The sequence below is a fragment of the Hemicordylus capensis genome, chromosome 1 (assembly GCF_027244095.1).
Source record: "Hemicordylus capensis ecotype Gifberg chromosome 1, rHemCap1.1.pri, whole genome shotgun sequence".
NCBI classification, from domain to species: domain Eukaryota; kingdom Metazoa; phylum Chordata; class Lepidosauria; order Squamata; family Cordylidae; genus Hemicordylus; species Hemicordylus capensis.
This window is the reverse complement of record NC_069657.1, coordinates 255118973-255136626: the sequence shown is the minus strand read 5'-3', so window position 1 is coordinate 255136626 and position 17654 is coordinate 255118973. Positions and strand designations below refer to the sequence as shown.

At 42.3% G+C, this 17654-nt stretch overlaps 1 protein-coding gene across 1 annotated transcript; it reads left to right on the top strand.

Moving 5' to 3' along the window:
- Positions 1-46: 46 nt before the first annotated feature.
- DNAAF10 (dynein axonemal assembly factor 10) lies at positions 47-17519 on the top strand. The gene is made up of 8 exons (XM_053284492.1): positions 47-419; positions 4044-4144; positions 5568-5698; positions 10014-10115; positions 11001-11116; positions 11921-12055; positions 12980-13077; positions 16825-17519. The coding sequence occupies exons 1-8, from the start codon at positions 225-227 to the stop codon at positions 17030-17032; spliced, it is 1086 nt and encodes a 361-aa protein (XP_053140467.1). The 5' UTR covers positions 47-224; the 3' UTR covers positions 17033-17519.
- Positions 17520-17654: the final 135 nt, after the last annotated feature.

Sequence of the window (17654 nt, the reverse complement as noted above, 5' to 3'; positions counted from 1 at the left end):
CTTAGGGTTCCTGCGTAGAGAGCGCGGCAGGGGCGATCGTCTCTCTCCTGATTTCATCTCTATGGTCCAATGCCCCGGATGTTGTTGGAGTGGGCTGCGCTTGCGCAAAGCCGCCGAGGGGGGGGGGCAGTTGAGCGGATAGCTCGCCTCTGACTAGGACCGAGGAGGAAGGAAGAGAGGAGCGGCGGTTGGGGGCGCCGCGAGGCAGCGTCGTCATCACCGTCATGTCGACGGCGGGAAGTTTGCTGGAGAAGCCGCAGATGATCGCGCACACGCAGCAGAGCCTGGCCTACACCGTCTTCGACTGCAAGTGGGTGCCGTGTAGCGCCCGCTTCGTCTGCCTGGGCAGCTTCCCGCGGGGCACCGGCGTCATCCAGCTCTACGAACTGCAGGGCGGGCGCCTCAACCTCCTCCGCGAAGTGAGTGGCTCCTTCGGGCTCGCCGCCGCCGGGCCCTCGAGGAGGCGCAGCGGTCAACCAGGGGCCCCACCCCCATGCGCCCCTTGCGATGCCTGGCCGCCCCCGCCCCCCTTTCCCCATGTCAGGATGAAGCAATAACGGACGAAAGTGGGGCAGTCCCGCCGACTTTGACTTGCTCTCCGCAGCGAAGATTATGTAGATGAGGCGAACTTTCTCCATATTTGGTCCCATGGGCCCTAACTTTGCCTTGGCCTTTCCAGCTAATTATTGGGCTGGAGAGGGGATGCTTCGAAACTCAGCAAGTGCAGCTTCCCCGGTCACTTGCTAGAGGTGCACACTGCCCCTGAGGCTATTGTAGAAGATATAATGTTTCCCTGAAACGATGCTGCCTGCTGTAGTAAAGTTTAGGGAGAAATTCAACAGGTGCAGTGTGTGTGTGTGTGTGTGTGAGAGAGAGAGAGAGAGATAGAGAGAGAGAGAGAGAGATGCACCTGTTGGATTTCTGCCTGATTATGATGGCATTATTCTCAGCAATCCATGGATGGCCTACTAAGAGAATTTACAGACAACTATCTTTGAGCCTGCTCATAAGGTCTCAGTTGGTTTACTGAACATATACCCCCAATCCCTCCCTTGTGGTGTATGTTGAGAAAAGAGACCAGCAAACACAGGAGAACCCTCCTCTTTCAAAATCTATGGACAAAATGATACTTCCCTGACCCACACAACTAAAAGTGGGGGAGTGCACCAAGTTGTGTCATCTTTCATTGTGCCCTCCCCACGTGTTGTTTTATCATATGTGTGGGGAGGGGATTGTTATATGAATGGTTGCTCTACAGGAGCTCCAAATCCTAGCTTAAATTAGTATCTGGAGCATATGTAGAACTGCTGTTCAGATGAGCAGCCTCCCATGCAATAAACAAACATGTGGCGAAGGCATCACAAAAGACGTCGTGACAGGTGTGCACTAGGTGACTCCCCCTTTTAATTTACTAGGGCTGAGGGGGCATCATCCAAACTGGCTTTATGTTGATGATTCTTTTAACTGGTGAAAATGAGTCTGTAACATAGAGAGTATGTTACATAGAACCCAGGCTTAAACATTAGAGCTCTGTTTGACTGTAACCTTGACTTCTCTAGTTTTTGGGACCCTTTTAGTGTTTTTTTCTCTCATTTGTGTGACAATCTGCATTATTCCATCAGCCAAAATTTGTTGCAATTACTGTACTCATTTTGCCTCGTTCTGTGAAATGGATATTATCATTACCTCTGTACAAAATCTGACCATAATTTAGTTGGTAAACATCTAACTCCTCAATATGATGACTCCTCAATGTGATGCTAAATCAGTTTGAAAGAATAGGATTTAAATTAAGGTAGATGCTCTAGTTCTTCTTAGTGTAGAATAAGATCATCTGGGGAGTTACAGTGTTTTGGCCAGTCTTGAAGAATTATGGCTCCTAATGTATGGGTGCAGCATGTTTACTGGATGATTACTCTGTACCATGAATACTTCAACTAGATTAGCTTGACCATCTGTATCATTCTGCCAAGTAGGTAAAGAGAATTTTATCATGCATGATGTGCAGATGTGTGGCAAAATTGCTATCAGTATTCATTGTCTTGAAGTTTGGTGCTTTGAGGCTCACCTCTAGTGGCACCATTTTGGTTCATAAATGCAGATCTCTTTATCTCTTTAGTTGGACAATGCTAGGTGGCTAGATGTTTTATCAAGTTTTTTCTTCAGAACTGCAAAGCACAGAAACAGATGCATTTTGTAGCTTGATCTTGTTAACCCAAAAGTGAGTTTGAGTAAACCTATTTCTTGGTAAGTGTTCTTTGGATCACATCCTTGATCAAATAGACCATTAAAAAATCAAGATGACATTACAAACGAAAGGGTGCTGTAGGATGCAGTGCTGCATGGTTTCATAACCAATAGTATTCCCTGAAATGTCATATTTAAACAGCTCCAGAGAACACTATACTGTACAAATACATGTAGAGATGAAGAAAGGAGTGTAACTATTATAACAATTCTAAAGGTGGCTAATTTCAGTTGTAACCTTTAATTAAGAAGATTGATTTCCAATATACTGCAAACATGTAGGCTATCCAAGATTAGAAGCAAGCAATAAGAAGAGAAACATGCTTGTACTGGAATGAATGCCTTCTAACCTTTTAATGTTTGTTCTACCCAGCACTTGGCAAGCCAGGATTCAGGAGTCCAGCATTGTTTAGAAACTAATAATGATGGGGAATACCATGCTGGTCACCATGGTGATAGCCATTATCTTTGCCTGTATGCTCAGCACTTTGCTTCCCACAGAGCGTTGGTTGCTGTAGCTATAGCAATGCAGAAAAACACAACACATCGACCTTATATAGCATTACAGAGAACTTAGTGGAAGCCTTTCTTGACAAACAGATTGACTTCACATGACTGGTCAGCCACTCATGAGAGCTTGTTAAAGAAACAAATATGTTCTCCTGCCCGGAGAATAACCCTGTGTATTTTGGTATTACTTTCTGGTGGCTAGCTGTCTATTTGCAGAGCTAGTCTAATCATGATTTTCTATAATCTTGTTTTACAACCCCTTTCCCAAACCTAACTGACATTGCTTTGCTTCCATAGATTGATGATATATGCTATATTAAAATAAGAAAGGGTGAGGGGTGAAGATGGGGGGAAAGATGCAAGAGAAAGCTAGTGCATAACTAATTCTTCTCTGACACTGATCATTTATTCCCATTGCAGCTTGTATCTTATTACAGAAATAGCATGCTGCAGTAAAGTTTTCTACTAATGTGCAGGAATTTAGCTCAGCTAGTTTTCTCTTTATTTATGCTCAATATATTGTTAAACTTGTGTTTAGGATTATTTATTTGTTGGACTCTAGATTTGTGACAAACATGAATGTGAGTTGTCTTGAATGAGGTGGCATCCCTCTCATATGTGTAGATTTAGGTGGGCTGGTTTGTAGAATATGCATACATCATCTTATTTCTGAATAACCTGTTTAGGATTGGTACCCTGATATAGGAACTGTGGGTTTAGAAAAAAAGAAAAGATATTGCCAAGTTGCAGTATTAGTATCTTAGGCAAGAGCTAGTAATCTGTAGAGATCAGTAATGCATGAATTTCCTTGATTTGTCCATTTCTGAAGGGATGTAAATTGGAAAACATATCCTGTTCAGCTGGTAGAATTCTGAGAGTCTCCAAAAACTCCTCGGCTGTGTGTTGGTAAGCCATTGAAGATGGCCAAGTCAACAAACTCTAAATTCTCATAAGTAAATTGGGGAGAAAAAAAGAGAATGCCAAAATTGGCTTATGGTCAAATCTGCTTTATATTCACTTGCAGACAAATGTCATTTCAAAACCAATAATCAAACTAAGTTCTATCATTATTTCTATTAATATCAGTTGTATGTGTTATCATATTTGAATTTCCTGTCAGTGATCAAACCTTGCACATTTTAAAGTTCAGTTCAAAATTCAAATTATAAAAACCAAACAAAACTATATTTGCAGCACTTGGGATCTGAGTCTATTGGATAGGGATAGACAACAAATGCAGAATTATTTAGCCCTGTTCCTAAAATGTTTGTTTTCTTCCTTTCCAGATTGAAAAGTCAAAACCTATTAAATGTGGAACCTTTAGTGCTTCTTCTTTGCAACAAAGATATCTAGCAACAGGAGACTTTGATGGAAACGTAAATATATGGTAAGAATACTAGCTTTGCTGACAAATATTGTGCAAAACTGTATTTTACTTTTGGTCTTATCCTTATATTCTCTGATCATTTAGATTTAATACATAATGTAAAAAATCAATTTATAAACCTTCTAAGTTAGTATCTTTAGGATTTTAAGCAGTTCCATTTTGTAGAAGGTTGAGTTTGCTATTCTATTTCTGTAGGGTTTTCTTGCCAATGTTTTATAATCTATAGCCTGGATTCAAAGAATCACACAAGTAGTTCTGCCATGCCCCCAGGGCAGCATGTGCACATGCCACATGGCAAACTCTTTCCCAAAGCAATGTGTAAGATGGCTTGCTTGGTGGCCTACTGTTGTGTTGGGTGTGTCAAAAATTCCACTGGCTGTGCCTAAAGCAGCTCTTTGGATCCATATAATTAATAGATAGATAATGTATGAAAAAAACTCTGCATTTTTATCTTTTGAAGTTTATTTTGTCTCTTAATGGTGCTGTTTTCTCTTTCTACTAGTGATAAGCAGAAGAGTTTATATCTAGAATTAGTGACACTGTGTAGCTAGAAGTTGACATACTGTATCATGAAGTACTAGTTTGTAGGTAAAATTGAAACAGACCTAAAAGCAGAAGGATTTGCACATCTGTTTCATAAAATAAGCATGGCATACAAGGTAGGTACAAGACAAGAAGTGTTTTAGTGATTCTTTTTGTTCCTTTCTGAGAGTCCATGTTTTAGAAGAATGAGTTTTTGCTCTTTTGTTATGTGGGAACGCTTACAGACTAGACACATGTGAGCCATAGGTTGCAATGGAAAAATATTTAAAATTCAGAGAAGCCAGCATCCCATTTGGAGTTAACTGTTCTGCACAGGACTTAAAAAATCCTCATATTCCTCAGTGCCAGAAGCCAGTATTCACACAAGTAGTCAGTTTGGGATTTTTCCAAGCCCTGATCATAAACCACAGAAAACGTTGGGAGAAAGAGTGTCCTTCCCTTCCTGCCCCCCAGTTCCTACATTTTTTATTTTAAGGTAAATGTTAAGCCCAAAGCTTTAAAAGGTTTGAGGCTGAATTGTAATGTTGAATCTTTGTATTTTGCATTGTAAAGGATGTTTATTGAGTTTCAAAAATTGGAATTCACCACTTTTTAGAGGAAGATTAAATAATGCGATTTTTTGTAAATGTTGCATCACATTATCTTTCTATTAGTATAGATGTTTGTGAGGACTCATTTCTTGGGTAACTCTTCTTCATAATCTCCAAAACCTCTTGTCATTTGTGGTCACCCATCAAAAATTTCACTAATGGCATTGCATATCATATCAATGACCATCATTGTGTGTGAGTAAATTGGGGCTAGTTCTAAACATCCTGGTGGTGCATGTTTCTATGAACTATGAATGAAGACAAAATAATTGTCTTTTTCTGCTGTATAGGAATTTGGAAGCTCCAGAAATCCCAGTATATTCTGTGAAGGGACATAAAGAAATCATAAATAGTATTGATGGTGTTGGTGGCTTAGGAATTGGGGAAGGAGCACCAGAAATTGTGACAGGAAGTCGTGATGGTGAGTTAACCTTATAGCAGTGCTACTGATTTGGGAGGAAAGCGAGATGAATTAGAATAAGCCTAGCCAATACCTATGATGGCTGTTCTCCCACCTTCTGATTCTATAGTTTAGCGTAACATTAGTCCAGGACTTGACAAATCCCAGGTGCTGGGCAGTCATGGCATCTAGAAACTGAATCGTGCCTAGACTAGGATATTCAGAGGTAGATTTCTTTAATAAAATCTTTATTTGTCCCAGGGAGCCCTGTTTCTGTTCTAAGTATGTTACCTGTAAAGGGGATAAAGAGAAGCCGATTTATCCTCCCCCCTGCCACACACAATGATCATCATGTAGTCTTGCAATTTTGTTGGGCATCCGTTGTCTGGCTGCTAAATTTTGGGGCTGGATCCTAGATCCAAAGATATTCTGTCAAGGCTTGTCTGCATTAGAAGCAGGATGGCTTGCCTCCATCATCTCAGTGTTAAAAAATATCTTGCAGTCGCTTACAGAAAATCTGAACACAGTCTTCAGATGTCTTTGTTCAGATTGGGAGGAAAGTATACAGTGTTGCCAGTTGGGCCATTGGGTATTTCACTAGAACTTAGACTACTGTGTATCTATCTATCTTTGTTCCTGCTCCTAAGATTTTTCTGATATTTTGTTTTCATTATGAGTTGTGCAGATTCTTCCTCATCCTGTAGGTAATTTTTTTTTTAATGGAATGCTTCTGTTCTTGATCTGATAATCGTTGTGAATGGCAGATATCACATGAAAAAGTGGTCATCCTTGAATTACTTCCCTACCAGTCTGTGAATGCCAGAGTCAAATCTGGACACCTTTTCAGCATTTGCAGCATGTAATGTTAGGTTTTTATTGGAGACTGAGCACAGGGATCTCTCACACAGATGATGCTGTGGCTGATCAGTACATTATGTGAAGTCTAACAAGTGATAGCTGAAAGTGAATTGGATTCTTACATATTGTCTTTGAGCATTATATATATTATGGGAGTGTTTCCAAACATGCCTAAAGAGTTGTCCTCAACTTATTTCTTCCATTTAAATAGCCCTCATATTACACTTGCTAATGCTTATTGGATAATTTAGGCTGCGTAGATCTGTGCATGGAGGTAGGCAACGTGTTGCTCTCCAGGTGTTGCTGAACTACAACTCCCATCATCCCCAGCTGTAGTATTTGTGGCTGGGGGTGATTGTAGTATGGCAACATCTTGAGAGCCACACATTGCTTAACCCTGACTTTGAAGTAACTTGTGCTAGGTTCAGTGGAGTGAACTACTAAAAGCATTCAAAGGGGTATGACCTAGATTGTTATCTTTATAGAAGCCTTCTTACTAATTAAGCAAAGTTTATCTATCTATTTCTGAATGAGGATACCTGTGTATGGGTGAGGATGGGCAGGAAATGCAAGAGAGATGCTACATTTGCAGAAAAATAGCAGGGCTTAAAAAGCCTTCTGTGCCCCCTGCAAGCCCTTGAAAGGCAAGATTTACTGTATGTGTTTCTCTCTTGCTTCCAAGGAATAGCTCCAGCAGGCAGGCACCAGCTCTGGGTCACAGAGAAAAGTTGTGAGGGAAGGGAAAGTATGATGTTTTGACCCCTTCTGCTCTTCTTGGGACTGAGGTTGGCTATGTGCACCACTGGTTTGGGCATCAAGGGCAGAAGTGTGAGTCTGGGTCCTCCTGCTTGATAGTCCCTTGCAGCTACCTGGCCGGAGGATCCAAGGGAGGTTGGAGCAGTGTACCAAAAGCACTGAAGGTGCAGCATTGGTCTCCCTGAGGTGCACCTGGTTCCAGAGCAGCTGGGCAGGAAGATTTTGATGCTGCAGCCAGTGCCATCAGTCGGTGGGTGTGGCGAGGTGGAGACCTCAGAGTGAAAGGGAGCAAATGGGAGAGATTTGGGTGTAGGTGTGGGTATGTAAGACAGGCCTTGACCAATTTTCTTTAGCTCTAGGATCCAGCCAAAAATGTAGGAGTTGGACAGTGGACACTTGACAACATTACTGGATTTAGTGATACTTTGTGGAAGTGGAGGGTACATGGACTTCTCTTTATCTCCTTCACAAGTAACATACTTGGAACAGAAACAGGACTCCTGGGTCAAATAAAGGTGTCATTAAATAACTCTGTCTCCTCATATCCTAGTCTAGGCACTACAGGTAAATTTCTAGGCCCAGGGCTCCCTGGCACCTGGGAGTTGTCAAGCCGTGAAGTAAGAATATGTGGGTGTGCATGAACGTGTGTGTGGGTGGGGGAGGACAAAAGGATGAAAAACTCCTTTCTGCCTTGCCCTCACCCCTGCTCAAAACACGTCTTCACTTGTAGTAGCTAATGCTCTTATTTAATTCCAGGGGTGTGGTCTGATGCTGCTGACACATCAGTTTTCCCCCATGAATCAGTTTGCAAACACAGCAGCTCATAGGATTAAACAGGAGTGTAACTATGCATACCAGATTCATGCAGCAGCAGTAAAGCAAGAACTGCTGCTGGTAGCTAGTGTTGTGGCCTGTTGCCTATGTATACCCTCCACACACACACACACCCAAAAAACCACCCCAGGGAGGTTACTTGGCTCTCATAAAGGCCAGGCAGTGAGGTGGGTGGCAGCAATGGCAGGCCCTTATATAGGAGGAACATAGGAAACAGCCATATACTGAGTCAGACCATGGGTCTATCTAGCTCAGTATTGTCTTCACAGACCGGCAGTGGCTTCTCCAAGGTTGCAGGCAGGAATCTCTCAGCCCTATCTTGGAGAAGCCAGGGAGGGAACTTGAACGTTTTGCTCTTCCCAGAGCAGCTTCATCCCCTGAGGGGAATACCATGCAGTGCTCACACATCGTCTCCCATTCAGATGCAACCAGGGCAGACCCTGCTTAGCTATGGGGACAAGTCATGCTTGCTACCACAAGACCAGCTCTCCTCTCCAGACCAGCTCTCCTTACTTACTAATTATTGGAGCTTACTAATTATTGGAGCAGCCCAGAGCCTACTGTGCTTTAGTCTTATGCCACTTAGGTAGGTTTGAGAGTCTTCTGAATGACAAGTGAGGCAAAACTGCATGGCCGTTTCTTGCTTGGCGAGCAAAAATACCTCTTTATCTCAGCAGCACAAATCAGTGTAGGCCCCCACAGACCAACCTGTAAGAAATTTTGTGACTCCAGTTTATGAATTTATATCCAACTTGAACCAAATTAATATCAAGGTAATTTTCAATATTAACATTAAAAATATCACCATCATTAAAAATATCAAACAACATATAGTAATATTTATTGAATTCATACATGTTTTTAATATAGATACACTAGTAACTGGTGATATAAGAAAAATTATACAATGTACACCCTATTGAAGTCAGTGGCATAATAGCTTTTGTTTTTAATGGATTTTGGTTGCACCTAGATGTTAGAGTAGAAAAAATTAACTGTTTATATTTGGAGACTTTAAAAAAATGCTGTTCTGGCTTGAGCATTCATTAAAGCTTGCTGATGTGTAAGCGAAGAATAAACTTTTCCTTGATGATAATTTCTAGCTCTGTTACTGTTAGCAGCATTGAGTTTTAAAGGGATGTCAAAAAAGGACCAAACCTCTTGTTTTGGAACATGAGGAAGAATGAAGTGGCATTTTTTAAATCTAGCAGAAGGGAGTATTTTCAAGAGGAGGATAATTGTGTAGCTCTAAATGCCAATTTTAAAAAATCCCTGCACTTACCAATTAGTCTATCACTGCCACCTGATGGATTTTTCTTAGCTAATGTACACTTGGTAACAGTAGCAATGGCCAGTCTTTTTCCAGTCTAGGTTCCTCAGCTGCCATTTGATATGGATACAAGTATACTGCAATCAGATCTACATAAGCTGTATGTTCTATTTTGAGTCCCACATGGAGCAGGGTTTTCACATAAGTCATTAGGGGGCTGTAGCAAACTGATATCTACATATGTGAAGATGTAAGAAGAGGAACATAAAACAAGACAATTGCAAATTGCTCTATGCAATATATAAATCTGTTGTATTAGTAGTCCTGTATCTTGAATGAAGGTAACTTCCAGGACTTGGAAATTAGTATTTTTAACTGATTTCTGTTGTATTTAGTGTTGTCGATTATGTCATTCTTTGGATGAAACTGAACAGACCATATGCATCACATTTTGAAAACATGGAAACAAACCATTCTGTTCTTGCAAAACATTGAATAGGAATAGTTGCCAAGGAAATAGAAGGGGTGTTTTCTCTAAAGCAAAGTGAAGGTGCTGAAGCTGTGGAAGAATAAATGCCAGAAATCATTTTATCAGTAATACAATATCAATTACTGCAGGAACTGTGAAGGTGTGGGACCCAAGACAAAAAGACATTCCAGTTGCCAATATGGAACCAGCACCAGGAGAGAGCAGGAGAGACTGCTGGACAGTGGCATTTGGTACGTGCCCTCTTGAGCTTATTACCCCTTAATCTCTCTTGCACTTACACACTCACTCACTCACTCTGTGATGGAACTGGTCTTGCTCCCTTCACTTTAGTCTCTAGGTAACATAACATTGAGTTGCCAGATGGTTTGTGTAATTGCCACTGAAAGTAGATGGGAATGACCAGGGTACTTGGACACGTGTAGGGCTAAAAATTCTACCTGGAATGTAGTTCTTAACTTCTAGGAAACTAATGTCCAGTTACTGGCGTGTGTCTTGGATCCTCTCCAGGTTCATCTGCCTTTTACAGAAACACCATTTCATGTGCCATTTTCCTATGGCAGAGAATGTGGTATTAAAAGTTTGCAATAAAATGTCACATTCTATCATCATCATTAATAGTGTGCATGGTTTGGTCCGGGCACACGTTACAGACCTCCGGACCGGTCCGGAGGTTCAGATTGGCGGGGGCATGTTACTTTAAGCGGGGGGGTGGTGATACTCCCCCCCCCCCCGCCGCCGCTCTTCCCCCTCCGGCGCTGGTCCGTTTAAACATCTTCTTGGGGCGGCAGAGTTCCTTCCTGCCGCCCCTGCCCCCGTCGTTGTTCCTTAAGGCTAAAAGAGACGAGAGCTAGCAGCGCGCATGTGCCCGTCTCTTTTAGCCTTAAGGAACAACGACGGGGGCAGGGGCGGCAGGAAGGAACTCTGCCGCCCCAAGAAGATGTTTAAACGGACCAGCGCCGGAGGGGGGAGGGGCGGGGGGGTAAGTACCACCACCACCCCGCTTAAAGTAACTGTCCCCCCCGTGCCGGACCGGAGGGACTCCGGACCTTGCACACCCCTAATCATCATCATAGCGATGCTTTATCTAAATGGTGTTTTTTTTCCTTTCTAACTAGGCAATGCATATAATCAAGAAGAGCGTGTTGTATGTGCTGGCTATGACAATGGGGATATTAAGTTGTTTGACCTTAAGAACATGGCATTGCGATGGGAAACCAACATTAAGAATGGGGTAATGTTATATAATTTTAATATTTCTCTCTCTCAGTACAATGGAGATATTTCTAGTCTGAAAATTATGCTCACACTGAAATTATGTAGTTTAGTCTCTCCTTGGCAGTGGTCTCAGTCTAATTGAGTCTTAACTTGACTTAGTCAATTATTATATCCCTTTTCTTTCTAACTGATGAATTTGGGGGGAGAAGGAACACAGCTCAACTAACTTTGTTGTTCCTACTACATCAAAGCTTCTCTATGGGGAAAGCTTAGAGCAGCTGCTCGGTTTCTAAATATTCTGAAAACCTTGTAGTTGAAGCTTTTGAAAAGACATTGAGCAACTTTTTAATTACAAGACAATAGTAAACTTATTAAATAATATAAATATTCAGAGAATATGCTTTACTAAACTAAGGCTGCAGTTCTATACAGAGTCAGATGTGCATGCAGCTAGTTCCATATGCCCAATAGGTTCGATATTCCCAATAGCAACAGCTTCCATGTCGCCTGGCAAACCTCTTTTGGAACTATATGATATTTGAGAAGCGGATTATGGCTTGGCCTAGGATGGTCTGCTGTTCATTAGAGAAACAAATAAAAAATCCTGTTGCAAATGCCTAAGCCTTCAGGTGCTCCTAAAGTGGCAATTTGGGTCCCAGCCCTTGATTTTAATGGGTTAGACATGCCTAACTCTGCAGAGCATTGGAGTGCACAGCTGCAATCTTAAGCACACTTTCTCAGTGGAACTTGTGTAAGATTGCATTGCACCTGTGAAGTGCTATGGTTCACTTGAAGTTGAATGCTTGCTTTGTATTTCTAGGTTTGCAGTGTTGAATTTGACAGAAAAGATATAAATATGAACAAATTGGTAGCTACATCCCTTGAAGGAAAGTTTCATGTTTTTGACATGAGAACGCAGCATCCAACTAAAGGTTTTGCTTCCGTTTCAGAAAAGGTACAGTATAAAAAGAGAGTGATGCTTTTTATGGAGAGAGAAGTTTCACTCTTTAACTGTATGCCACATGGAAGAGACATAGTAAACATATTGGGACTATGACTGTGGCCCTCTGTGCTTGGAATGCTTTTCTCTCCCTCTCCCAAGTCTCTCATCACACTCTCTAAGCCTGGCCATTTATGAGGTTAGCAGTACACCAGGTTTAAATGGTGGATTGATAACTACTTCACACTTGTGGAGTTGCCTTTCTCTGTGGTTTCCAAGAGCCCAAGCATCTTCTGGAAGTAGTGCACACCGTTTTTAGTTGGGCTGGCAATTAGTGACCTAGAGTATTGTTCTGGGGAGTGCTCAGCAGAGTGCATATACAGGTAACCTCTCTCCAGGTCTCAAAGGCTGAGCTGTCCTTGATGCTTTGAGAGGAAAGAAGCCAGGCATGTGTGAACTCTGCAATGCTGGTGTACACGAGCTTGAGCCCAAGTTTTGTGAAGTTCGTTTCTTTGCTCTTCTCTCTCTCCCGTACATAATAGTGAGTCTGGGAGGGAGGAAGAGAGCCTTGTGTGTAGGCACTATACAGCAGTGTTTACATAACCATTATCTGTGACTTCACTTTTACCCCAAGTTCTTCTGATGTGTCGAGGAATCGAGGCAGAGGGAAGGGGATCAATCTTGCAGTTCACATAATGCTTTAGAGACATTTAAGAGAGATTCTCACTGTTTCTTAAATATTTCTAAAGCTTGACATGAAAAACTGGCCCCCTTTCCCCCAAGTTATCTGCATGTGCTAAAGAATTTGAGAGTAGCACAGGATCTGTCTTTCCCACCCAGTAGCAAGTGAGACCCCTTTTGTCTCTGTGATAGGTGGAACACTCAGGAGGGGATCATTTTTACACCAATCTCTTTCTGACTTTTGTACAACTTTGTTAGGCTCACAAATCCACCATGTGGCAAATTCGGCACCTTCCACAAAATAGAGACATCTTTGTGACTAGTGGAGGAGCTGGAAACCTTCATCTTTGGAAATAGTAAGTGTCTTGCTTTTGCATCAGTGTTGCTGGAGCATATGTGTGTGGACTTACTATTTTCTGAGTGGTCAAAACTCTAGTGGAATCTTTCCTCTTTCTAATGCCCTGGTGGCGCAGTGGTAAAACTGCCACCCTGTAACCAGAAGGTTACAAATTCGATCCTGACCAGGGGCTCAAGGTTGACTCAGCCTTCCATCCTTCCGAGGTCGGTAAAATGAGTACCCAGAATGTTGGGGGCAATATGCTAAATCATTGTAAACCGCTTAGAGAGCTTCGGCTATAGAGCGGTATATAAATGTAAGTGCTATTGCTATTGCTATTGCTATTGCTAATGTAGGAAAGCCTTCTGCTGCAAATTGAATTCTTCCCTGGTAAAACTGCCTTAGCTTGCATCTACAACATAAATGCATATTACTGGGAGAGGAGAGCTGGTCTTGTGGTAGCATGCATGACTTGTCCCCTTAGCTAAGCAGGGTCCACCCTGGTTGCATATGAATGGGAGACTGGAAGTGTGAGCACTGTAAGATATTCCCCTCAGGGGGTGGAGCTGCTCTGGGAAGAGCAGAAGGTTCCAAGTTCCCTCCCTGGCTTCTCCAAGATAGAGCTCAGAGAGATTCCTGCCTGCAACCTTGGAGAAGCTGTTGCCAGTCTGTGAAGACAATACTGAGCTAGATAGACCAATGGTCTGACTCAGTATATGGCAGCTTCCTATGTTGCTATGATTATGGATAAGTTTTTAAACTTTTTGCAGCAGTGGGCAACATCCAGACTAGTGGTTCTATCTAAGCACCACTGAAATAAAATGAGACAGGTTAATTTCAGACCCATTAATTTCAGCAGGTCTTACACTGAGGGAAATAAGTATTTGATCCCCTGCTGATTTTGTCTGTTTGCCCTCTGACACAGAAATGACCAGGCTATAATTGGAATGGTAGGTTTATTGTAGCTGTGAGAGACAGAATAACAACAAACAAACCCTCAAAAGCCCAGTGCCCAAAAATCAGCGATGGATTTGCATTGTAGTGAGGGAAATAAGTATTCGATCCCCTATCAACCAGCAAGATTTCAGGCTCCCAGGTGTCTTTTTACTATATGCAGGTAACGAGCTGAGATGAGGAACACCCTCTGTAAGGGAGTGCTCCTAATCCCAGCTTGTTACAGTACCTGTATAAAAGACACCTGTCCATAGAAGCAAGCAGTCAGTCAGCTTCCAAACTCACCACCATGCCCAAGACCAAAGAGCTGTCAAAGGATGTCAGGGACAAGGTTGTAGACCTGCACAAGGCTGGACTGGGCTACAAGACTATCGCCAAGCAGCTTGGTGAGAAGGTGACTACAGTTGGCACGATAACTCGCAAATGAAAGAAACACAAAATAATCTCCCTCAGTCTGGGGCTCCATGCAAGATCTCACCTCGTGGAGTTGCAATGATCATGAGAACGGTGACAAAGCAGCCCAGAACTACACAAGGGGAACTTGTCAATGATCTCAGGGCAGCTGGAACCATAGTCACCAAGAAAACAATTGGTAACACACTACGCCGTGAAGGACTGAAATCTTGCAGTGCCCGCAAGGTCCCCCTGCTCAAGGCAGCACATGTACAGGCCCGTCTGCAGTTTGCCAGTGCACATCTGAATGATCCAGAGGAGAACTGGGCGAAAGTGTTGTGGTCAGATGAGACCAAAATCAAGCTCTTTGGCATCAACTCAACTCGCTGTGTGTGGAGGAGGAGGAATGCTGCCTATGAGCCCAAGAACACCATCCCCACTGTCAAACATGGAGGTGGACACATTATGCTTTGGGGGTGTTTTTCTGCTAAGGGGACAGGACACCTTCACCGCATCGAAGGGACGATGGACGGGACCATGTACCGTCAGATCTTGTGTGAGCACCTCCTTCCCTCAGCCAGGGCATTGAGAATGGGTCGTGGATGGGTATGACCCAAAACACACAGCCAAGGCAACAAAGGAGTGGCTCAAGAAGAAGCACATGAAGGTCCTGGAGTGGCCCAGCCAGTCTCCAGACCTTAATCCCATAGAAAATCTGTGGAGGGAGCTGAAGATTCGGGTTGCCACACATCAGCCTCGAAACCTTTCTGACTTGGAGAGGATCTGCAAAGAGGAGTGGGACAACATCCCTCCTGGGTTGTGTGCAAACCTGGTGGCCAACTACAAGAAACGTCTGACCTCTGTGATTGCCAACAAGGGTTTTGCCACCAAGTACTAAGACATCTTTTGTGAAGGGATCGAATACTTGTTTCCCTCACTACAATGCAAATCCATCGCTGACTTTTGGGCACTGGGCTTTTGAGGGTTTGTTTGTTGTTGTTCTGTCTCTCACAGCTACAATAAACCTACCATTCCAATTATAGCCTGGTCATTTCTGTGTCAGAGGGCAAACGGACAAAATCAGCAGGGGATCAAATACTTCTTTCCCTCACTGTATGACTAACTTAATCTCAATGTTGACTTCCTTCTATTGTTAGGACTTCTATCTGTTCATGGAAAAATATTTTTTCTGAGTCTGCATTTAATATTTTATCAGGATAATTGAGTCACCCCTCAAAGATTTTGCTGTCTGAATGCTAAAAACCAAACTTAATACATTTGACATTTAATATGTTTGTACTTAAAATACATTATTATTGCAGATCCTTGGAAATATATTAAGTGCTTAAAATCAAATAGTGATTTTAAAAATCAAAACATTTTAAAATTAAACAGTGACTGGCTTCCCTGACCATATATCTATCCTGGAGGTCCCTGAAATAATGCTTAGTGATACACCTTCTTTTTCTAGCAATATAACTATTGCAAATTCAAACAAAATATCCCATTAAACAATACAAAACTAGAGCATCAGGTTAAAGGCAACATTAAAACAATTCAGCAAAGATTTAAAGGTCTGGGAAAGTAAAAAGGTCTTCACCAGGTGCTAAAAAGACACCAGGGTTGATGTCTGGTGAGCCTCCCCAGACCAAGAATTTCACAAATGGGATGCCTATTAATATGGTTCAAGGCAGCAGCCTGGATGGTTGCTTAACCCCCCTGCTCATCCTGTCTTACTTCTGTAAAATCACAGTCCTAGCCACAGTTCCTTTCCTCTATTCCAAGCTGGACAGTCATAAGTAAGGGAAGCGTTTGAGATATTGGGGAGGAGACTGTAAAGATGGTAGGCTCTCCTAGTCCAGGAGTGCACTGGACGGATAGATGAGCCTCCCTGCTCCAGCAGTTCTTCTGTATTGTGCCTCAGCCTAGCTGCCATTTAAAAAGGCCTCGTTTCTACACCTTAGACCCACACAGCCTTTCCGATCTCAGGTAAGGCAAAGAGACTTTGCCCTTTTCAAGTGGCTCTTGATTGACACTGCATGTTACTTTTATTAGACAAACCAGGGCACTGTATGCCAAGTTCTGATGAAACAGGAAATGATGGCTTCCCACAAAGCAGAACAGAAGCTTCTAATCTCCCCTTGTGTGAAGAAACTGCGAATGGGAGGAGGAAGCATGCAAGACTCAGGCCTTGGTCTTGTACTTGGCTAATAGCAAACCATGGTTTGGTGTTGCATTTGAATGCAGCCACCATCTTTTGGTCAAACAGACTTTTCAGGATTGGTTTGATGATAAAATAAGCTAGTTCAAGCTCCTTGAAGGAAGGAAGGGAGGGTGCAAATGAAGAAAATATAGCATTGAATGTAGAACACATACATGCCGTGTTTCTCAGATGGGTTTTGCTTGTTCTTATTTCCAGTGAGTATCCTGCACTGCGCTCTAAGAAGGATTCAGAAGGAACTGAGATGGGAGTCGCAGGTTCAGTTAGCCTTTTGCAGAATGTGACATTGTCAACGCAGCCTATTTCTAGCCTGGATTGGAGCCCTGACAAAAGTGGTCTCTGCGTCTGTAGTTCATTTGACCAGACTGTGAGAGTGCTGATTGTCACTAAACTGAACAGGGTTTGACAGAGGATCTGTAACAAAGAAAAACTTTCCTTTGCCTTTCAAGCCCTAAGTTCAATGCAATTCCACTGTATGACTTTGTGTCATGAAAACAAAATGGGAAGAACATTGTCGAGGGCTTTAAAAAGTTATTTTAGAAATGTAAGATTCACTTCTATAAGATGTGCCTTCCCTTAGCACATTCAAGTCTGCATACTGTGTTTGACCCACTTGAGTTGAAAGTACCTTATGTTCATGGATTTTGCGTGCAGTAGTATCAATGTCTTGTCCCTCCTTAAAGTGTGTTTATCTGTGTTTTATATTTGTCTGTTCTCACATGACTGTACAGTAGTTTTACGACCTTAGCAATCATATGTTCAGAGCCAGCAAATTTTGGGCTTTTAATTTATTATATGTGTTAATATGTTTATTAATATGGCCTGGATTGCATTTAGTGTGTATTTTAAAATGTAACAACTCTCTTTAATGGAATAAAGGTTTACTATTTGTAGTAATGTGTTTTCTGTAACAATTTGTTTAAAGTAGTTTATAAAGATACAGGAATAAAATAACTGTATTTTAGTGTCTTATATACCTCTGTAACAGAGACTGACATCCGGACTAGCACTGCACTGATGCACCAGTG

Bases quoted from the DNA above. Each gene is read 5' to 3' on its own strand.
- DNAAF10 (XM_053284492.1), top strand. From the start codon at position 225: ATGTCGACGGCGGGAAGTTTGCTGGAGAAGCCGCAGATGATCGCGCAC. The intron at 420-4,043 runs GTGAGTGGCTCC...CTTCCTTTCCAG, and splicing joins GCCTCAACCTCCTCCGCGAA to ATTGAAAAGTCAAAACCTAT. The intron at 13,078-16,824 runs GTAAGTGTCTTG...TCTTATTTCCAG, and splicing joins AACCTTCATCTTTGGAAATA to TGAGTATCCTGCACTGCGCT.